Source organism: Hyla sarda, chromosome 3 (genome assembly GCF_029499605.1).
Source record: "Hyla sarda isolate aHylSar1 chromosome 3, aHylSar1.hap1, whole genome shotgun sequence".
NCBI classification, from domain to species: Eukaryota; Metazoa; Chordata; class Amphibia; order Anura; family Hylidae; genus Hyla; species Hyla sarda.
Genome location: NC_079191.1, coordinates 247425605 through 247449776, shown reverse-complemented (window position 1 = coordinate 247449776; position 24172 = coordinate 247425605). Strand labels below are relative to the sequence as shown.

The following is a 24172-nucleotide window of genomic DNA, read 5'->3' as shown; positions in this document are numbered from 1 at the left end:
TTATTTAGACTGCTTTATATCACTTTTTGGTATCCATTTAATTCTTTATTTTTTTATTTAATTTTTATTTAAATTTATAGTTTTAGCGACACCCCTATTATTTCTCTTTTTGATGTGATAAAGAAATTGATTGTCAATCAGTGTTGCTTCCTGAGTGGACAATCACAGAAGTGTGATTGATTTGGAGTTACATCGTGTTGCTTAGGTGTTCCCTTTATTTTTTTGAGCAGTGTATATAACTAATTCAATGATGTACATAGCGTTTTGTGCATAAACTAGTCAAATGTAAGGACTGTAGCTAAACTTTATATTTCCAGTCCACAAATAGTCAAATGTTCACAAGTCTTACCATTTTCCTGTCCTAGTGTACAGGGTGCTCTACTGGCCAGAGGGTTCCCCTGAAACGTAAGTAAGACACGTGTAGTGACAGGGTGTCATGTAAAAGTAATATTGTTATATTGTCTAAAGTATGTAGTGTGTTCTGGGGAGCTTCTACCAGTGGGCCCCAGCACCTTATCAGGCAGCCTCCCTGCAGTGTTCCCTGGGCCCCCCTGCACCTGTTTCCCTTGTACTGTATAGTTAACTTTATGCTGTGTATCTATATATATAAAACTCAACGTGTGTGTGTATGTTCCACAAAAACTTCCAAACGGCTAAAGATATTAACATGAAACTTGGCACAAATGTTACTTATATGTCAACAACAAACATAGGATAGGTGATTTAACCCTTACTCACCCCCATTTGCCAGGGGTGGGGCTTATGTTTAAAGTCCCATGCAAGTCAATTGGAAATATATGTTACTGCATAACTTCCAAACGGCTGGAGATATTTCGATAATACTTGGTCACATGTTCCTTATATGTCCACTTAAAATATAGGAAAGTTTAAAGTCCCATGCAAATCAACGTAAAATGTATTTTTCCATATCTTTTCCGTACGGCTGTAGCTATTTCAATGCTTGGTACACATATTACGGGTCGGGATTTGAGGACGGGATGGGAGGTCGAGATAGGAGGTTAGGAGGACGGGATAGGAGGACGGGATAGGAGGTCGGGATAGGAGGTTGGTATAGGAGGTCGGGATAGGAGGTCGGGATATGAGGACGGGAAAGGAGGTTGGGATAGGACGGGATAGGAGGTTGAGATAGGAGGTCGAGAAAGGAGGACGGGATAGGAGGTCGGGATAGGAGGTCAGGATAGGAGGTCGGGATAGGAGCTCGAGATTGGAGGACGGGATAGGAGGTCGAGATAGGAGGACGGGATAGGAGGACGGATAAGAGGTTGAAATAGGAGGACGGGATAGGAGGACAGGATAGGAGGATGGGATAGGAGGACAGTATAGGAGGACGGGATAGGAGGACAGTATAGGAGGTCGGGACAGGAGGTCGAGATAGGAGGAGGGGATAGGAGGTCGGGATGTGGGGTTGGGATATGACAACAATATATGAGGACTGGATATGAATTCAAAAGCTTCCTCCTTTGTTTATTTTCCTCCCCAACAAGGATTAGGAAGGAAGAACCGGGCAACGCCGGGTACTCAGCTAGTTGTATATAAAAGTGTTATGTCTTTAAGAACCGTTGACATGTGATTAACCAGTGTCATGTGATTGTAACCCAGTGAGGTATCGGTGACCATGTGACCTTAGGGTGACCTATGGGACCCCCCCCCCTAGTCTCCCTCACATACAGTCATGGCTGTAAATGTTGGCACCCCTGAAATTTTTCAAGAAAATGAAGTATTTCTCACAGAAAAGGATTGCAGTAACACATGTTTTGCTATACACATGTTTATTCCCTGTGTATGTATTGGAGCTAAGCCAAAAAAGGAAGGAAAAAAAATCAAATTTGACATAATGTCACACAAAACTCCAAAAATGGTCTGGACAAAATTATTGGCACCCTTAACTTAATATTTGGTTGCACACCCTTTGGAAAAGATAACTGAAATCAGTCGCTTCCTATAACCATCAATGAGCTTCTTACACCTCTCAGCCGGAATGTTGGACCACTCTTCCTTTGCAAATTTCTCCAGGTCTCTCTTATTGGAAGGGTGCCTTTTCCCAACAGTAATTTTAAGATCTCTCCACAGGTGTTCAATGGGATTTAGATCTGGACTTATTGCTGGCCACTTCAGAACTCTCCAGCACTTTGTTGTCATCCATTTCTGGGTGCTTTTTGACGTATGTTTGGGGTCATTGTCCTGCTGGAAGACCCAAGATCTCGGATCATAACCCAGCTTTCTGACACTGGGCTGTACAGTGCGACCCAAAATCCATTGGGAATCCTCAGATTTCATGATGCCTTGCACACATTCAAGGCACCCAGTGCAAGAGGTAGCAAAACAACCCCAAAACATCATTGAACCTCCACCATATTTCACTGTAGGTACTGTGTTCTTTTCTTTGTGTGCCTAATTCCGTTTTCGGTAAACAGTAGAATGATGTGCTTTACCAAAAAGCTCTATCTTGGTCTCATCTGTCCACAAGACGTTTTCTCAGAAGGATTTTGGCCTACTCAAGTTCATTTTGGCAAAATGTAGTCTTGCTTTTTTATTTCTCTGTGTCAGCAGTGGGGTCCTCCTGGGTCTCCTGTCATAGTGTTTGATTTAAATGTCGACGGATAGTTCGTTCTGACACTGATGCTCCCTGAGCCTGCAAGACAGCTTGAATATCTTTGGAACTTGTTTGGGGCTGCTTATCCACCATCCGGACTATCCCGGGTTGACACCTTTCATCAATTTTTCTCTTCTGTCCACGCCCCGGGGAGATTAGCTACAGCCATGGGTTGCAAACTTCTTGATAATGTTGCACACTGTGGACAAAGGCAAATTTAGATCTCTGGATCGTTTTGTAACCTTAAGATTGTTGATATTTTTCCACAATTTTGGTTCTCAAGTCCTCAGACAGTTCTCTTCTCCTCTTTCTGTTGTCCATGCTTAGTGTGGCACACACAGACACACAATGCAAAGACTAAGTGATCTTCTCTCCTTTTTATCTTCTTTCAGGTGTGATTTTTATATTGCCCACACCTGTTATTTGCCCCAGGTGAGTTTAAAGGAACATCACATGCTTTAACCCCTTAAGGACTGAGCCCGTTTTCACCTTAAATGGGCACTGTCATGAAAAATAATTTTTGATATGTTGTAGTACTTAAGTACTACAACATATCTCTAATATGCTTTTATTAAAAAAAATGCTTTTAAAACATTTTAAAAGCAATTTGAAATTCGGCCACTAGGGGGCGCCCTCCTAGTGGCCGAATGGAGTGCGGAGTGACGTCACTGCAAAATTCCGACTGATTCCGGCAGGGCATCAGTCGAAATTTTGCGCAGGCGCAGTAACAGCCAGGGCTGCGCATCGGCTTCCCGCACTCGCCGACGGCCCTGCTGCAAGGTGCGGGCGGCGCGGGGGGTTGGCTGCTCCAGCAAGGTGCGGGGAGTGCTGCTCCAAGGTACGGGGGGGGATGGGGGGAGCTGCTGCAAGGTGCGGGGGGATTGGGGGGAGCTGCTGCAAGGTGCGGGGGGATGGGGGGCGCTGCTGCAAGGTACGGTGGGGGGGGGGGGGGTTGTTTGGGTTTACTTACCGAGTGGCAGGAAGAGTCTCCCCCGCACCCGTCCCTCCCGCATCGGCTCCTGGCTTACTCCTTCCCCCATGAAACTCCTGTCCTGGGTGCCTCCAGTTGTTTTACCACTACAACTCCCAGCATGCCCTGACAGCCATGTCAGGGCATGCTGGGAGTTGTAGTGGTGAAACAGCTGGAGGCACCCTGTTAGGAGAACTAAGGGCGGAAGTGCCGGCCCCAGCAGGCATCAGTGACGTGATGCTTGCTGGGGAAGTCTGCCTGGTAGTGAGCACACTACCAGGCAGACTAAATGCCATTTTGAAAATAGTAAAAAAAAAAAAAAAAGGCAGGGAGGGTGTTAGGGATAGAAGTGCAATAGGCAGGGACAGAAAAAAAAATCATGATGGTGGGAGCTACCCTTTAAGGACTGAGCCCTTTTTCGCAATTCTGACCACCGTCACTTTACGCATTAATAACTCTAAAACACTTTAACCGAATATTCTGATTCTGAGATTGTTTTTTTGTGACATATTCTACTTTATTTTAGTGGTAAATTTTTGTCGTTACTTGCTTCCTTTTTTGGTGAAAAATCAAAAAATGTTATGAACATTTAGAAAATTTTGCAGTTTTCTAACTTTGAAGCTCTCTGCTTGTAAGGAAAATGGATATTCCAAATAAATTTTATTTTTATTCACAAATACCACTTCATGTTGGCATTAGAGATGAGCGAACTTACAGTAAATTCGATTTGTCACGAACTTCTCGGCTCGGCAGTTGATAACTTTTCCTGCATAAATTAGTTCAGCTTTCCGGTGCTCCGGTGGGCTGGGAAAGGTGGATAGAGTCCTAGGAGACTCTTTCAAAGTAGAGCAGCAATTTTCAAAAATTTCATGAAAATTGCAAAATCTGAATGGACAGATGTTACAGAACTACAACTCCCAGCATGCCTGGGCAGTCTAGGCATGCTGAGAGTTGTAGTTTGGCAACATCTGGAGGGCTACCGTTTGGGCACCACTGTAACAGTGGTCTCCAAACTGTGACCCTCCAGATGTTGCAAAACTACAACTCCCAGCATGGGAGTTGCAGTTTGGCACCCACTAGGAAGGGCAGCAGTAAATATCGCTTACTGCCCCCTTCCTTCCTTGGGATATGAGGATTAGATATGAGAACAGGACATTGGGATGGGATATGAGGACGGGATTAGAGGACAAAATATGAGGACGGGATAAGAGGACGGGATAAGAGGACAAAATATGAGAATTGGATATGAGGACGGGATATGAGGACGGGATATGAGGACATGATATGAGGTCAGCATATGAGGTTGAGATATGTGGACAGCATATGAGGAGGGGATATGAGGACGGGATTAGAGGACAAAATATGAGAATTGGATATGAGGATGGGATATGAGGACATGATATGAGGTCAGCATATGAGGTTGAGATATGTGGACAGCATATGAGGAGGGGATATGAGGTCGGACTATGAAGAGGAGATTTGGGCTCACGATACAAGGACGTGATATGAGGACAAACGCTTTCTCCTTTGTTGCTTTTCCTCCCCCACAAGGATTAGGTAGGAAAAACCGGGCAACATTGGGTACTCAGCTAGTGGAAACATAAAATGAATCCCTGGAACGGTAAAGACAGGTAGTGCAGGTGACACTGATGACAACAGTACTTACCTTGTCTGGTTCCGTGGGGGGGATCTCCGGTAATCTTGTCCGTTATCTCCGCTCCGGGCACCCGGCTTGGGGCACGGGCGGAGCTTAGTGACATCACCGCTGCTGTTCTCCACCAGGGTGACATCACCAAGCCAGGTGCCCGGAGTGGAGTTAACGGATAAGGTTACCGGAGATCCCCCCACGGAACGGGACAAGGTAAGTACTGTTGTCATCAATGTCACCTGCACTACCTGTCGGTACCAACATATTTCCTTTAAAGACACTAAGGAATGATTGAACAGGTCAGTGTTTCCCAGCTTTTGGCTGTCCAGGCATGCCAAGAGTTTTGCCACAGCTGGAGGCACCCTGGTTGGGAAACCATGCAACAGGTCAACAGCTATGGTGCTCTTCTTAAACTCTCAAAATGAAAACCTTGGAGGTGATATACGTGGATATGGGTTGAGATATAAATGTATGTACGTGACTTAGCTAATAAGCCCTGCGACACTGACAACACTTTGTACTGTATGGGTGTGTCCCTGGTCATGTGATCCAGTGACGATCATTCAGGGATCGTTTGCTCTGCCCTTACGCTGATGGTTGTGGCAGGGAAATCAGGTGATCGCCTACACACTCGGAGAAGCCGTTTCCGGAAGCAGAGCCAAGAAGGAGAGCAGCATAGCGGCAGTCTATATACCCACAAGACCGCACCGGCTCCCTCCACACTTCCTCCCCGGTGTCACGTCAACCAACCAGAAGCCGCCGCTGCAGAATGTGACCCGCTCCTGGCTTCTTTTTCCTCATCGTTCCAGACGAGCCAATCAGAAAGCTTCAGAGAGCTTGTGACCACAGCGACTAGCCAATCAGCGCGTGGGTCACCGTGTCGCTCCCGTCCTCCTGTCTATACTACCTATTGCTCCGTCATGTCGGCGGTTCCGTGTTCGGCCGCCTCGTCCTCCGGGCCGGTACCGGGAATGTCTATGTTTCGCTGGCTGGAGGTGTTGGAGAAGGAGTTTGATAAGGCGTTTGTGGACGTTGACCTATTGCTGGGCGAGATAGACCCTGACCAGGCCGACATCACGTATGAGGGCAGGCAGAAGATGACCAGCCTGAGCTCCTGCTTTGCCCAGCTATGCCATAAAGCTCAGACAGTCAGCCAGATCAACCACAAGCTGGAGGTGAGTGTGCGGCTGATCCAGCGCTGTGCACACCTGCTGCGGCTTCTGTGCCTGCGGATTGTGTATCTGTAATGTAGCCCTGTCTGTGCCCCAGAAAGCTACAACCTCAACTCTTACTATGGCAACACCTTAGTGTTCAGAGTTGGTTTTTAATCTATTAACCCCTTAAGGACGGATCCATTTTTTTTACCTCTATGACCAGGTTTTTTATTTATTTGACATGTATCTCTTTAAATGGTAATAACTATAGAACGCTTTTTCTGAGCAGAGCGATTCTGAGAGAGTTTTTTTTCCGGACATTTGGGGAGATTTATCAAAACCTGTGCAGAGGGAGAGTGGTGCAGTTGCCCATAGCAACCAATCAGATTGCTTCTTTCATTTTCCACAGGCCTCTTTAGAGGCCTGTGGAAAATGAAAGAAGCGATCTGATTGGTTGCTATGGGCAACTGCACCTCTCTACCTCTGCACAGGTTTTGATAAATCTCCCCCATTGTACTTTATATAAGTGGTGCATTTTTGTTGACACATGCAGCATTTTTTTTTGTGAAAAACTGGAAAATTGGTGTTTATTTTTATGATGTACACTGTGCGGTAAAAGTGATATTATATTTATTCTGTGGGTCAGTACGATTATGGCGATACCCATTTTATATCACTTTCTATGTTCTTTTTCCTTTTCAGAGCAAACATTTTTTTTCTGCCATTCATTTTCCAACAGCCGTAACTTTTTTTTTTTTTTGTCTGGCGCCATTGAGTAAGAGCTTATTTTTTGCGGGATGAGCTGTACCTTTTTATTGGTATCATTTTTGTGCTACTTTTTGATCTCTTTTATTCCACTATTTGTACCAAAATTGGCGAATTTTGCGCTTTTTTTTAAATGTGTTTTTTTTTTTTATTTATTTATTTTTTTTACTGCATTCACCATGCAGGATAATTTACATTATAGTTTTATAGTAGACATCATTACGGATGTGGCAATACCAATTGTGTATATGATTTGTGTTTTTGATCTTTTTTGGTGATAATATAGGGCTTTTATTGGGAAATGGGCATTTTATTTTTTACACTTCGTACTTTTATTGAAGAACTTTTTATTCTTTTACAGGTTATACTATGCTGCAATACATTTGTACTGCAGCACAGTATGACCTGATCAGCTGCAGACACTACAGCCTGTGGCTGGATCTCACAGGCATACAGTAGGTCATCATCTGACTTCCTGCTACCATTGCAACAAACGGCGACCCACGATCGTATCGTATTGTGGCGCCGCCGTTGGTGAAAGGGGGGAGAGCACTCCCCCAGTCAACACCATAGATGCCGTGATCAGGAATGATCACGACATCTACGGGGTTAATGCTGCCGGCACCGATGCGACTGCGGCTCCGGCGGGACTCTGGCTGTGATGGACAGCCGGTCCCTCCGCCGATCTCCTGTGCTGCCCGTGGCAGTGCCAGAGATCGTTATGACGTATGCATACGTCCCATCGCGAGAATTTGTCGGGTGCTGGGATGTATGCATACGTCCCATAGTGGGAAGGGGTTAAAGTGGTGTCTTCCCATTCACTGGATGATCAGGGCCTTTCCTGTGGGGGTGCTTATCTAGTGGCCAGGTTGCTGCCTAATACCAGTGCCCATCAGTGTTTCTCAACCAGGGTGCCTCCAGCTGTTGCCAAACTACAACTCCCAGCATGCCCGTACATCCTTAGACTGTCCGGGCATGCTGGGAGTTGTAGTTTGGCAACAGCTGGAGGCACTCTGGTTGAGAAATACTGGCCTATCAGGAAGAAGAGCGCCCATTTAATTACATGGCACACCTGTCATGTTGGCAGGCCAAACAATCGCTGACCCTTTACCTTCATCATTATCAGGCGCAGATAATAAACCTTCCCCCCCCCCCCTTGAAAACGCAACAATTTATCTTTTTTTTTGTATTTTTATGTATTCTTCCTTGACTTTTAATAGCCATCACTCTCAATTTTTGCCACTACAGAGCCATAGGTGGCTTGTTTTTATGTGGGTCCAATTGTACTTTGTAATGACTTGACATCTCCGCCTATTTTACCACAAAATCTAAAGTGCAGCAATAAAATATTTGTGGGAAATTGAACAAAAAATGCAGTTTTTACGCAGTGTGCTTTACTGTTAATATGTCACGTTATCTTTATTCCGTAGGTCCATACGATTACAACACTAACATTTTATTTTGTTTTACAACTTTTAAAGTTAGCTTTTTTTTTTAAAGAAAATAATTATGCCTAAAATTGCTCTAACTTTATTTTTCCGTATATGGGCTAATTTTTTGTCCTGTGATCTGTACTTATGTGTGTGTGTGTGTGTGTGTGTATGTGTGTGTATATATATATATATATATATATATATATATATATATATATATAGTGACCCCCCGACTTATGATGGCCCTGACATATGATCATTTCAACATATGATGGCCTCTCAGAGCCCATCGTATGTTGAAGGCAGCATCAACATATGATGCTGCTGTGTGTCGGGGCCATCGTACAAACAGCTATCTGACAGCGCTGACAACTTCAGCAACTGACAGTTGTTTAATGTCCCCGTGTGCCCCGTTCTGCCTCCTGTTACTCACATGCTGTCCTGCTAACTCACGCAGGCTTCCACTGTGAGCTCCGTGTAAGCCCCGCCCCTCCAGTGCCGCCATAGCCAATAGCCTGCAGCATCTTGCTGCAGGCATCCAATGAGCTGCTGGCTGCCCTCCCCTTCCTTTCCTATGGAGCTGTAGTCGGCAGGATCGTAATGGAGGACATTCTGTCCCCCCTGAAGGTATTTAAAGAACTGTACAGTACTGTATGCGATGTCACACATCACATACAATACATATACACACAATACACCCCATACATCAATGTTTCCCTATCAGTGTGCCTCCAGCTGTTGCAAAACTATAACTCCCAGCATGCCCAGACAGTCAATGGCTGTACATGCATGCTGGGAGTTGTAGTTGTGCAACAGCTGGAGGCACCCTGGTTTGTTAAACACTCCCCATACACTCCACATACAATGGTCATCCCAGAACCAATTAGCAGTTTCCCATAGAGATATGTATTCAGCATACAATGGTTCCAAGGCCCCAGAACCAATTACCATTTTTACATAGACATATGTACTCGACATATGATGGTTTCAACATATGATGGTTCTACTGGAACCAATTAATATCATATGTTGAATGACCACTGTATATACACAAACACACACACACACACACAGGGATGTGGAATTCCTATCGCCCAATGCCAGGGACATGCAGGGCTGGGCAGGTGAATTTTTCAGGCCCTGAGTGTACGTTCACACGAGCGGAACCATAGCATATTTTACGCTGCAGATCCGCCACTGAATGACCACTACAGGTTGCCTTTAGATGTGCCTGCTTGGAGCAGCAATACGCCGCTACGAGTAGACACACTGCAATGTGCGATTCACCGCTCGCATGTGCGGTGTACTCGTACACATCGCGACCGCTCCCCCTACTCCCTGAGCTAGGCCGAGAGCAGCCGCAATGTGTGAGTATACTGCGCATGCGCGCGGCGACTCGCACATCGCAGTGTGTCTGCTCGTTGCAGCGCATTGCCACTCCGAGCAGACACCTGTAAAGGCAGCATACAGCGGTCCTTCAGCGGCGGATCCGCAGCGCAATCCGCGCTAAGGATCCACTCGTGTGAAAGTATCCTTAGTCCTGCTTCGGGCAAGCAGGGCCAGACCTAAAAGCCCCCGACAAGCACAATGGTGCTCAGAGGGGTGTATGGAGCGGGCTACGGACTCGTACCCGCTGCATACTCTGCAGCCCCCGGCTGTTTTCAGTAGCTGGGTGCTTCCGCTAATAGCCAGCATGCAGCAATTGCCGCGAGTTGCTATTAAAGGGGTATTCCAGGCAAAAAAATGTTTTTATATATCAACTGGCTCCGGAAAGTTAAACAGATTTATAAATTATAAGCATAGAAGGTGTAGAGAAACGGAGCAACTCACCACACCGACCCAGATAGTCTTTGCAGGTGAAACTTAATTCCAGGATTATCACCACGGGAGACAAGGAGGGGGGAGTAGACGAGGACGCGGGGGTATCCTCTCGGTGACGGACCGTTTGGCATGGGATGCTGGGTATGTTAGGTCCCACCTCCATTGTGCAAAGGAATGACATTTACGTATCAGCAACCTTTATCTTCGGAACAGCTGCGCCAATCTGGTTAAGTTATACATCATTTCAGTGATAACCCAGTGTATTTGGTTTAGTGCAGGTGAATCGTCAGTCCGTTTCCTTCTAACTAATTCGGACCACTGCACGGTGCTGAGGAGGTCCTGATCAGATTACCGAAACCCCCCCCCCCCCCCCCCCCCCCCCACACACACACACTTTTTATTTTGGCTTTTCAGTGCTGTGACGGCATGAATCCCGACATGTAAAGGGTTGAATTAGCAGTCAGTGCCAGTTGCTGCCGAGGCATTAACCAGTTTTAAAAATGTCAGCTGATACCTGGGCCCGTTACACATGATAAACCTTTACAGCTGTATTTCACAGGATGTGACTTGGCTCCAATCCTAGCTCTTTCTGTACAGTGTCAGTTATAGAATACAGTGGACACATGCTCCGCTCCTGCAGCAAACACCTTGACGGCAGCGCTTTTTTATATATATGTTGGAGTGAGCAAATAGCTAGTCTAACAGCAGGAAGTTATAAAATAGAGACATAAAATATAAAAATAAACATTAGTCACCTGTTAAATTATTCTCCACCAGCTTTTTCTTTTTTTTTTTTTTTTGTTATAAACTGTGCTGAAACTTAGTGTAGCTGTCATCAACAAAAACATTTAATATAATGTAGAGAATACCATTATATGTATATTTGTTTACATTGGTTAAAAAATGTGTATATTTTTGTCCCTACAGCTACTGTCCAAATACAGGAAGTGAGGACAAGCGCGGGGCTCTGTGCACTGGGGGACAAGCGCCGGGGCTCTGTGCACTGGGGGACAAGCGCCGGGGCTCTGTGCACTGGGGGACAAGCGCCGGGGCTCTGTGCACTGGGGGACAAGCGCCGGGGCTCTGTGCACTGGGGGACAAGCGCCGGGGCTCTGTGCACTGGGGGACAAGCGCCGGGGCTCTGTGCACTGGGGGACAAGCGCCGGGGCTCTGTGCACTGGGGGACAAGCGCCGGGGCTCTGTGCACTGGGGGACAAGCGCCGGGGCTCTGTGCACTGGGGGACAAGCGCCGGGGCTCTGTGCACTGGGGGACAAGCCAGGAGTCTGCACAGAGCCCTGCTTCTCTGGCCCTCATTTCCTGTTTTTGGACTCCTCATAGACACACACAGGCAATAGCTGCAGGAACAGCATTTTTTCACCCAAAAATATACACGTTTTTAAATCAATGTATATTCTAAATATACATAGAATAGTATTATCTCCATTATATCAAAAGTTTTTGTTGGCGCCAGGTACACTTTAAGGCCGGGTTCATACGGCTGAAAATGTGCGGAATGAAGGTAAACACATTGAGCGACTGAGGCTGGGGTAGTTTGATGACCTGAGCTTGAGCTCTGGGAAAGCGATCACATTTCCTTATGTTAGGCTAAGGTTTAAAGGGCACATGTCCCTTTTGAAAAAGAGTCTGACATTTTGATTTGATGGTATTCGGCTGGGCACTTCTGCCCCCTTTTTACTGATTGATTACCCGGATGCCCTATGATCAAAACACTGATATCACTAACATGTTTGAAGTTGGTAAAAAGGCTTTGTATCCTTTAACCTCTTTCCCAACATTTCAAATGCATGTATATGATAATGCTTGTAAGAGCCATACAAGTGCATACAGGTACACTCTGCGGAAAAGAGTCACTAGATGTATAATGACGTGATATATCACATTGTTCTTCTCAGACAGCCACCACCTCTGAAAATGTTTCTGATGCACATTTGGCAAAAGCCGGTTGAACCCGCTGATTTTAGTGGAACTTAATGACCATGTAATGTGTATGGTTGCTCCCCGACCTCCCCTAACAGATGAAGGATTGAGCAAGTCAGACTTCCGATGCCCCATCCCTTTGCCCTAAGAGAAGTCTAGCAGCGGCTTATGCCTCCTGTGTCCATACAGTAACATGAGCCCTCAGCCGAGCCAGATTTTCACATATATGGATGAATCCGGGAAGAGAGCAGTTTGGCTGACATGTATCACAATTCTATTGGTACCTTTTTTAAGAGCAGCTGACTGGTTGAGAGAGATCATGATGGTCCACTGAACAGAAAGTATGTTTTTCTTGCCAAATTTTAGGTAGGGGGGCATGTTTTGCTGGTGTTTGTATGCTTTCTAATGTAGTTCTTAAGGCTCCTTTAACCCCTTAAAGACATGCGCCGTAAATGTACGGTGCTGCTTAGCACCTCTTAGCGCACAGCGCCGTACATCTATGGCACAGCTGTGATACGAACCCAGGAGATGCGTTCGCTTCATTCCTGGCGGTTTCCGGTGGCTGTCAGAAGCTGCGGACCCGTCAGTAGTGACGGACATCAGCGATCACGCTGATGTCTGCCATTAACCCCTCAGGTGCCGTGATCAATACAGATCACGGCATTTGCGGCAGTGCGGCACTTATAATGGCTGATCTAATCGCCCATGGCACTGCCGTGGGGATCAGATCAGCCAAGATAGCGGACTGAGGTCCCCTCACCTGCCTCCGTCCGTTTCCTGGGGTCTTCTGCACTGATCTGCCTCCCAGCAGACCAGCAGAAGAAGAATAATACTGATCTTTGCTATACACTGTAAAAATATAATGTTAATGATCCCCTATGGCAAACAGCTTAAACATAAAAAAAAATAAAAAAAAATAATGTATATCTGCTTTTTTTTTTTTGTCACATCAAACTGCAAAAAAATGTAATAAAAAGCGATCAAAAAGTCACATATACGCAAATCTAGTAAACAAACTACAGATCATGGCGCAAAAAATGAGCCCTCACAAATCCCTGAATATGGTAAAATAAAGTTAGAGGTGGTCAAAATAGGGCAATTTTAAACATATTGATTTTGTAAAAAAAAAAAACTGGACAGTCAGTGGCTGTCTGGCAATACTGGGAGTAGTGGTTTTGCAACAGCTGGAGGCTCCGTTTTGGAAACCGTGGCGTACCAGACGTTTTTCATTTTTATTGGGGAGGGGGGCTGTGTAGGGGTATGTGTATATGTAGTGTTTTTTACTTATTTTATTTTTTGTGTTAGTGTAGTGTTTTTAGGGTACAGTCGCACGGGCGGGGGTTCACAGTAGTTTCTCGCTGGAAGTTTGAGCTGTTGCAGAAAATTTGCCGCAGCTCAAACTTGCAGCCCGATACTTACTGTAAACCTCCGCCCATGTGAGTGTACCCTGTACATTCACATGGGGGGGGGGCATCCAGCTGTTGCAAAACTACAACTCCCAGCATGCGCTGACAGACTGTAGAAGCTGAGAGTTTTAGTTTTGCAACAGCTGTAGGCACACTGGTTATGTATCACTGAGTTTGTGACCTTACTCAGTGTTTCAAAACCAGTGTGCCTCCAGCTGTTGCAAAACTACAACTCCCAGCATGTACGGTGCATGGTGTAAGGTGACTGCTGGGAGTTGTAGTTTGCAACAGCTGGAGGCACACCGGTCGTGAAACACTGAGTTAGGTAAAAAAAAAAACTCTGAGTTTCACAACCAGTGTGCATTCAGCTGTTGCAAAACTACAACTCTCAGCAGTCACCGACAGCCAATGGGCATGCTGGGAGTTGTAGTTATGCAACCAGCAGATGCACCACTACAACTCCCAGCATGCACTTTAGCTGTTTGTGCAAGCTGGGAGTTGTAGTTATACAACAGCTGAAGGTACACTTTTCCATAGAAAAAATGTGCCTCCAGCTGTTGCAAAACCATAAGTCCCAGCATGCCCATAAGGGAATGCTGGGAGTTGTGGTGGTCTGCCTCCTGCTGTTGCATAACTACAGCTCCCAGCATGCCCTTTGTGCATGCTGGGAGCTGTTGCTAAGCAACAGCAGGAGGCTGTAACTCACCACCTGCTGCTGCTCCGTCGCAGGACTGTCCCTCGCTGCCGCCGTCGCTCCTGGGCCCCAATCCCAACATGGACGCCGTGGATCGGGGTCCCCAGCACCTTGGGTCGTCTTCCCGCACCCGCTCACGTCCTCCGGAAAAGGGGCGGAGCGGGTGCGGGAGTGACACCCGCAGCAGGCGCCCTGATTGGTCGGCCGGTAATCCGGCCGACGAATCAGGGCGATCGTGAGGTGGCACCAATGCCACCTCACCCCTGCTGGCTCTGGCTGTATGACGGCCCCGATCAGCCAGTAATTCCGGGTCACTGGAGACCCGATTGACCCGGAATCGCCGCAGATCGCTGGACTGAATTGTCCAGCGATCTGCGCCCATCGCCGACATGGGGGGCATAATGACCCCCCTGAGCGATATGCCAGGATGCCTGCTGAATGATTTCAGCAGGCATCCGGCTCCGGTCCCCAACCGGCTAGCGGTGGGGACCAGAATTCCCACGGGCGTATGGATACACCCTGCATACTTAGGGACTCGGAATGCAGGGCGTATCCATACGCCCTGCGTCCTTAAGAGGTTAAGGGTAAAATTAATGATGTTATTACAAAGTACAGGGTGGGCCATTTATATGGATACAGCTTAAAGGTTTTATCCAGGAAAAAACTTTTTTTTTTATATATCAACTGGCTCCAGAAAGTTAAACAGATTTGTAAATTACTTAATTACTTAATCCTTTCAGTACTTATGAGCTTCTGAAGTTAAGGTTGTAAGTATTGAAAGGATTAAGATTTTTTAATAGAAGTAATTTACAAATCTGTTTAACTTTCTGGAGCCAGTTGATATATGAAAAAAAGTTTTTTCCTGGATAACCCCATATTTTTATAGTTCGGACACTTACGCGAATACCACATACCGTATTTATCGGGGTATACCACGCACCGGCCTATAACACGCACCCTCATTTTACCAAGGATATTTGGGTAAAAAAAGTTTTTTACCCAAATATCCATGGTAAAATGAGGGTGCGTGTGTGCGCGTGTATACCCCGATACACCCCCAGGAAAGACAGGGGGAGAGAGGCGGCGCACTGATGTGATGCGCCGCGCCGTGCAGCGCATAGCAACGACGCAGGGGACGCACACCAGAGGCCCGAAGCAGCGGGGACCGACCCCGGCAACAGGTAATTATGCAACTGGGGATGGGGGGGAGGCAACGGGGCAGCGGCGCCGGCAATGGGTGCCGGTGCCCCTTCTCTCCCCCTGGCTGTCGGCGCTGCTTCACTCCCCCTGGCTATCGGTGCCGGCAGTGGGTTGCTGGCACCGATAGTCAGGGGGACAGAACGGGCAGCGGCGCCTGGGGGAGAGAGGGGCAGGCAGCAGGGCTCTAGACCCCAGGAAAGGCAGGGGGAGAGAAGCGGACAGCGACGGCCTCTCTCCCCCTGCCTTTCCTGGGGGTGTATCGGCCTATAACACGCACATAGACTTTAGGCTAAAAATTTTAGCCTAAAAAGTGCGTGTTATACGCCGATAAATACGGTATGTTTATTTTTTATGGTTACATATTTTTTATATGGAATTTGGGAAAAGGGGGTGATTTAAACTTTTAATAAGGAAGGGGTTAATGTTTTTTTTTATTATATTTTTTTCAACTTTTTTTTTTGTACACTTTTAGTAGTTTTTTTTTTTTTTCATAGAACCACATTGATCTGTGTGCTCTGCGCTCGATTGATAAAGCCTGGTCCTGCCAGGTTTTATCATTGTCAGAGCCACAGCCAGCAAGGAAGGAGACTCTGGCTACCTCAGCAGTGGATTTCCCCCCGCGATCATGCTGCGGAGGGGCTATCCACCCCACTGGACCACCAGGGATGGTTTAAATGTCCCTTTAGACGCTGCTGTCAACTTTGACTGATTTGCCCGCAGCAATCGCTGCATGTCTGCTATTAACGCCGACCCCTAGCTACAGGGATCAGCTGGGGGCCAGCTGGTATGACATACAACAGTTGTGATAGCATAAGGTAAATTGCCAAATTTACCAAAATGACTCCTTACTCCCAAAAAAGAGCTGAGGTCTTGGCCACTAGGTGGCAGTTTTGCTAATTTAGAAGGGTTTTGGTTTTTCTGCCATGTTCTCTGCACTCTTCAGTGTGGGGGCGTTCCAGTAATTGGCACTTCAGGGGCTTAGAAACCGTCTTAGAAAAATGATTTTATTCTCTGTTGCTAAGGGTCAATGTTATGGAAGCATGGCTAGATATAAAGAAAAGGTACCCTTTAAGGGCATCTTCACATGACAAAATACTGTGGTTTTTGCTAGGAAAACCATGCTGATTTCCACAGCAAACACCACATGGTGTCTGCTTGTGATACCCCTCTCATTGACTTGAATGGGAGGTGGAGAGGCCAGATCATTCCGCTACTGCATTACGCTGCACACAGTGCCATAGGGAGCAAGTACTAGCAAAAAGAGAGATAGCGCTTGCTGTGAGAGCTGGCTGCCTGCATTGCATCAGTGCACAGAAGAACAGGCACGGTTTATTCTTCTATAGTGCAAAACTCTCCACGCGCAGATAAGGAGTGGCAGCAGCGGGCATAGCCACGCCTATCTGACTGTTGCTGACTTTTTTTTAAAGTATTTTTTAGCATGATTGAAGCTGCTAGAAAGCAGAGAAAAAGAGTATGCTTCAACTGCCATTTCTAACAACTTTGTCATCCTGGGGCTAGTTTATGGGGGTTAAAACGAATCTATGGTAGAGACAGCTGCCCTAGCAACAGAGGCCTCCAGCCTGTGAATGACACTGCTTACCCCCTATGTTCCTGTGGAGAACCAGCTGTGCCACTCTGTACAGAGAGCTAAATGAATGTCATTAAAGGGAATGTGACTGGATTTTAATGTAGATAAGAAAAAAAAAAGTGTATAACGGTTGCCCAAAACAATCAGCTTTCACACTTATGACCCTAAACACACACACAATGGGGGAGATTTATGAAAACCTGTGCTGAGGAAAAGTTGTCCAGTTGCCCATAGCAACCAGATTGCTTCTTTCACTTTTCACAGGCCTTCCTGAAAATGAAAGAAGCGATCTGATTGGTTGCTATGGGCAACTCAGCAACTTTCCTCTTCACAGGTTTCGATAAATCTCCCCCAGTGTCTGCAAGAATGAAAAATTACTTGTGCACACATCTTAACTTCATTTCGGCATGGAGCAAATTTTTGCAAGGAAATCTTTCTTGTCGTTTTCCTCAGTGTGAACCTAGAAATGCCTCTACACCCTGTTTCAGATTATTATGCAAATATTTTTCTCATTTACCTAAATAATTGATGTACATAACAGTCAGCATAGTTCTCATGTTATCAACTATTAAGAGTATAATTCAAATTGTATTGAACAAACCTCCTAACGATAACAGTATTTTCTTTTTCATTATTTTTTTTTAAACATAAAAACTTAAAATGCACTTCCAATTATCACCCACTGGCCGACATTTATCATTGTCTTTAGACTGTTTTTTTGTGTCTACAAAAGACACATGCAGGTTTTATTTGCACCTTTTGGTTTACACGTTTCTGCTGATTTGGAGTTGCAATATGGAAGGGTTTTATGAACTGCGCCTTTTCACAAAGGCGCAGTTCATAAAACCCTTCCATATCGCAACTCCAAATCAGCAGAAATGTGTAAACCAAAAGGTGCAAATAAAATCTGCATGTGTGCAAAAAAGGTGCAAAGCCACTGAAAAGTCTCTAAACTACACCAGCCCAGACTTAGCTTAGCTTTTTGGTGTATGTGAAGACAGAAATTTTAGAAAATGTGACCTGCACAAAATGTATAAAATGCTCTGTGACCATTTAATAAATTTGGCGCTCCAACACATTACCAGCACACAAAAAAAGGTGTAGAAAAATCCTTCACTTACACTACAATGATAAATGCTTCACTTACACTACAATGATAAATGCTTCACTTACACTACAATGATAAATGCTGGCCAGTAAGTTTCAAAAACACTTTATAGGTTGTAAAGAACTGAAAAGTGTCATTTGTTGTGTTTGCAGCATATTTACTGAAATCAAAAGCTATTTCAATCAAACTTAACAACATTTTAACTTTTTAAACATTTGAACAGGTCACGTTAAATTTTAACATAGGACCCCTTATTTGATAGCAGCTTCACAAGTTTTGCATCCATTGAACTTGTGAGTTTTTGGACAATTTCTGCGTGAATTTGTTTGCAAGATGTCAGAATAGTCTCCCAGTGCTGCTGTTTGGATGTAAACTGCCTCCCACCCTCATAGATCTTTTGCTTGAGGATGCTCCAAAGGTTCTCAATAGGATTGAGGTCAGGGGAGGATGGAAACCACACCATGACTTTATCTCCTTTTATCCCCTTAGCAGCCATTGATGCAGAGGTATTCTTTGCAGCATGAGATTTTATTACGGAAAGCGTAGTTCTTCCTTCTGTGCCAGGGAAGAAAGTGATCAGTCAGAAACTCCTCATACTTTGCAGAGGTCATCTTTTCACCTTCGGGGCCCCCAAGGGGGCTGACTCCACCGCCTCGCAGCCTTGTTGGAACAGGATGGCCGTCAACCAACCATCCACTACTCCATCCATCTGGACCATCCAGGGTTGCACGGCACTCATCGGTGAACAGGACTGTTTGAAAATTTGTCTTCATGTATTTTTTCTGCACAATGCAGCCATTTCTGCTTGTGAGCATTGGTTAGTGGTGGCCGAATAGGTTTATACACAGTTGTAAGACTCTGGAGGACTCTACACCTCAAAGGGGTACTCCACCCCTAGACATCTTATCCCTTATCCAAAGGATAGGGATAAGATGTCTGATGGCTGACAGCTGTCGTGTCCCCTCCCATAGACTTGCATTGAGGGGGCGGGTGTGACGTCACACGGGGGCGGAGTCGTGACATCAAGATCTTCCGTTCTCATGGTCGGGATGGTATTAGCCTGAGGGCCTCCAGCAGTTCCGGAAGCCATTACATGTGGGTGCCACATGGTAGAATGTAGAATCCTTTGGATAGGGGATAAGATGTCTAGGGGTGGAGTACCCCTTTAATGTCCATGGGACTCCAGAGGCACAAGCAGCTTCAAATATCTCTTAGCTGCTAAAATACCATTACATAGCAGCAGAGGCTCTGTGCGGGGCTCTGTGCACTGAGGCTCTGTGACATGCTCACGGGTCACATAGCAGGATGATTGACAAGCCAGGAGCCTGCACAGAGCCCTGCTTGCCATCCCCACACTTCCTGTATTTGGTCTCCACAGAGACACACAGGCAATAGCTACAGAGGCAGCATTTTTTTTCACTCAAAAATATACACCTTTTTTCCCCAATTTATATTACAAATATACATAAAATGGTATTATCAACATTATATTAAAAGTTTTTTGATAGTGTAGAAATCACAGAAATGGTTGTAGTTTAAAAAAAATCTTTTTGAAAAATCACTGCACCTGCATTCACATTTAAGCCTCGAAATGTTTTATTTTTATACAGTTATCGCTTGTCTGGGCACTAGTAAGAATGGAAAATTTTGTGAGATGTTTCCGCCAGAATTTTCTGGGATGTAAAGATTGGCAATTTTGGCGCCAAACTTGGAAATTTTGGTGCAAAAAAATCGAATATGGCTGCAGAAAAAAAAATAATTTGGCGTGTAAAAACCCAAGTGTCGCAAAAAAGAATTTTCACATATTTTCATATTTTCAAAGCTGCACACAAGACTTTGAGAATGTGAGGAGTATAAAAAGTGTGAATTATATTGCTGGAACAGAAATTACTGTAGTTTTTGAGAATCTCCCCCAGTGTGTATCTTCTGCCTTTTTAACTTGTCAATCCCTTATTAGTAATGTGTTACTAACACAACTGTGATCACACATACACTTATGCACACCCACTCTTGTACATTTTTTTTGTCATACCAGCTTCTGCACAGCTTTTTTCACATATCCACTTTGACGCACAATAGTTTTTTTTTTTACTTTTGTAGTCATTTTGTCATGCCAGCTCTCGTGCGTCTGATCTTGCACGCTCACTTTTTCATACTTTTTGCATAGTTGCAATTCCACTCACACCTTCATACCAGATTTGTACACATTTTATAGCACACTCATTCATCAACACACCACCTCTTGTACACCTACTTTCACAAAACCCATATGATTATTATTATAATTTTTTTTTTTTGCATACCTACTGCTTGCATAACTGCTTTTTCATTCCTGCTTTTGTACTCACACACTCCCTCTGATACCCACCTAAAGGGGTACTCCACTGGAAAATATTTGTTTTAATCAACTGGTGCCAGAAAGTTAAACAAATTTGTAAATTACTTCTATAAAAAGAATCTTAATCCTTTCAGTACTTATCAGCTGCTGTATGTTCCAGAGGAAGTTCGTTTTCTTTTTGAATTTCCTTTCTGTCTGACCACAGTGCTCTCTGATGACACCTCTGTCCATTATGGGAACTGTCCAGAGTAGGAGCAAATTCCCAAAGAAAACCTCTCCTGCTCTGAGTAATTCCTAAAATGGACAGAGGTGTCAGCAGAGAGCACTGTGGTCAGGCAGAAAGTAAAATAAAAAATAAAAAAAACTTCCTGTGGATCATAACAGAAGCTGATAAGTACTGGAAGGATTAAGATGTTTTAATAGAAGTAATTTACAAATCATTTTAACAAAAAAAAAAAAATTATTATATATATATATTTTTTTTTTTTTTAGTAGAGTACCATTCTAACCTGTTAAGGACCAAGGGCATACCTGTACTCCCTGAGTCCATTCCCTTTCTATAACGCAGGTTGGTCCCGGCCGGGACCCATGGCTAATAGCGCACGGCACCGATCGCGGTGCTGCGCCCTATTAACCCTTTAGACGCGGCGTTCAAAGATAAACGTGGCATTTAAAAATAAACATGTGGTATCGCCGCGTGTATAAATGTCCGAATTAAAAATGTATATAGTTAATTAAACCGCACAGTCAATGGCGTAAGCGCAAAAATTCCAAAGTCCAAAATAGCGTATTTTGGTCACTTTTTATATATCATGAAAAAATGAATAAGAAGCGATAAAGTCCGATCAATACAAAATTGGTACCATTAAAAACTTCAGATCACAGCGCAAAAAATGAGCCCTCATACCACCCTGTACACAAAAAAAATTTAAGTTATAGGGGTCAGAAGATGACAAATTTAAACCTATACATTTTCCTGCATGTAGTTATGAATTTTTCCGAAGTACGACAAAATCAAACCTATATAAGTTGGATATCATTTTAATCGTATGGACCTACAGAATAAAGATAAGGTGTCATTTTTACCGAAAAAATTTACTGCGTAGAAACGGAAGCCCCCAAAATTTTGTTGCACAATGATTTTTTTTCCCATTTTGGGGTAAAATGACTGATGTCATTACAAAGTAGAATTGATGTCACAAAAAATAAGCCCTCATATGGATTTTTAGGTGCAAAATTGAGAGTTATGATTTTTTAAAGGTAAAGAGGAAAAATGAAAGTGCAAAAACGGAAAACCCCCTGGTCCTTAGGGGGTTATGCTCTCACATACTTAGTCCCTCTATTGCACACTCATTGTCATACCAGTTTTGCACACCCTCTATCCCCTTTTATGCACACTACTTTCTCCTCCTGTTATAGACCCAGTTCTCATAACTTGCAAATACTCATACCCATTTTCTCATGTCAGCTGTTGCCCAGTCTCATACCCATTCTTGCACATGCACTGCCACACTAGCTCTTGCACACCCACTATTGCACACTTTCTAACATCTTCTGCACACCCACTCATACATTCACCTTCTCTTGCAAGCTTTTTGCACAGGTATGTGGAAAAGGAAAATAAAACCGAACCACAACACTACCTGGTGCAATTACTAGAGGGGGCACATATAGTATTAGGTGTTGGGCTTAGAGCTTAACACATTTTGATTACATGTATGTAATAAGAGCCGTGGCTTGATAGAGAGCTGGGCTCTGGAAATGCGCCATTTCAATAAAAGTTTGTTTTTTCATCACCCCAGTGTCTGTGAATAATTTGTGACACCTTACCATGTGCGCCCCATCAAGTCCTACAGTCTCTACCCAAACACTGCAGAGCTTGGTTTCTTCAAGATTTTTGCACACCCATTCTCACATGACTTTTTTTTTTTACGCCAGATTTTGCACACCAACTCCACGCATAGAAACTGCACTTTGCGATTATGGGGGGCTGTTCAAGCTGATTTTTCACATAGAAGGGGACAAGTGATTTGTATGTGTGTGTGTGTGTGTGTATGTATGTGTGTGTATATATATATATATATATATATATATATATATATATATATTATAATGTGTGTGTATATAATAATGGCAGATACACTTTAAACAATGTCTCTTGCTCTGATGTTTGTCTATACATATATCCTAGTCATCAGGACACTATGCTGAATTATGGAAGTTCCCCGACTTAGAAGCAGAGCTGTAGAAGAATATAGAGCGATATATGGCCCAATATTTTTGGCAGTATGATGATGATCTTCATTGCACACCGTGCATTATACATGGCCATGTGATGGTTTTTGTGGTCAGTAGTTTTCTTTCTTCTGCATTTCCTGACAGAACTGTTCTCTGCTGGACAGGTTTTTCTTGAAGGTTAATGTATTACCTGGCTTTGTTTGAACACACCTAGCAGATAATGGATGTCTGATCCTGTTTTTGTAGATGCAAAGTAGTTTTACAAGAAGGTACATACATACTTCATATAAAGAATAACAGGCATTTTTGTCTTCTTTTTCTATCTCCTAACCTGTAATTACATTTTAAAATGAAGCCTTTAAATCTGATCTGTCATCAGTTTGTTTATATGTAAATGAGGCTCAAGTGCCCAGAAGGTGTTCCCCAGCACAGCAAGAGCCCAGGGTTACTCTTACCCTCCCTTGTAAATAAAGGGAGATGGGGTGACTAACTCTGGGCTGAGGAACACCTTATGAGCATTTGCGCATCATTTACATATTAACAGGCTGCTAACAGGTCCACTCAGGTACTTAAAAATATATCCTCTATCCACAGAGCTGGGGCAACGGGCAGGAGATTGCAGGGGGTCCCAGCGGTCTGACATGATACATGAGCACTGCATCTCTGGCTCTCCAATAGAGATGCATGGAGGTGGGAGTGTCGGCCACTGCTCCGCACGGTGGTCGTCACAGCTCTCTGCAAGGAGCGGTGGCTTCTCCATGCATGGGGAGAGCCATGATGCTTGGCAGGAGATCACAAGGGATCCCAGCGGTCAAACAAAGTACCGGAGTACCCCTTTAACATTTTTAAGTTTTTTTTTTTTGTTTTTTTTAGATGCTTGACTGTTTAGCCCTATTTATTTTTTTCTTTGCTTAAAAATCTTCATGCAAATTTAGAGAAAAGTCAGCCGAAACCACCAGTTTCTTTGAGACTGGCCGACTGTCTAGTGTATATGGGGCCTTCTGAGGCTGGGTTCCTTTATAACATAGCTCACAACTCTCTATACCCAAATAGGCCATTAGCAAGCTTTTGGCAGGCTGACACCCCCCCTCTTTCTCTTAATGCTTGCCTCTCACTATTTACAAACGTCCTAGGGTAGTGCTGGGCTGTATACCGGTTAATACCAAATACCGAAATGATTTTCCTGCACGATATTAATTTTTCACATACCGCAATACCCCCTCGAATGTATGAATTATCAGCCGCAGCGCGCTGTC

General features: G+C 44.5%; 2 protein-coding genes across 5 annotated transcripts in view; one reads left to right on the top strand and one right to left on the bottom strand.

Moving 5' to 3' along the window:
* LOC130362251 (nephrocan-like) overlaps positions 1 to 5953 on the bottom strand; it is a 70434-nt gene extending 64481 nt beyond the window's left edge. The window contains exon 1 of the mRNA XM_056566420.1: positions 5822 to 5953. The gene's annotated coding sequence lies outside the window, so the exon portion shown is untranslated. The remainder of the gene's footprint in view (positions 1 to 5821) is intronic.
* The window catches only part of GOPC (golgi associated PDZ and coiled-coil motif containing), a 49684-nt gene continuing 31213 nt past the window's right edge, over positions 5702 to 24172 (top strand). The window contains exon 1 of one of the 4 annotated variants that reach the window (XM_056566417.1): positions 5702 to 6407. In XM_056566417.1, coding sequence (XP_056422392.1) covers positions 5826 to 6407 — 582 coding nt within the window. In that variant the 5' untranslated portion in view covers positions 5702 to 5825. The remainder of the gene's footprint in view (positions 6408 to 24172) is intronic. The other 3 variants (XM_056566419.1, XM_056566415.1, XM_056566418.1) reach the window with 3 other exon arrangements.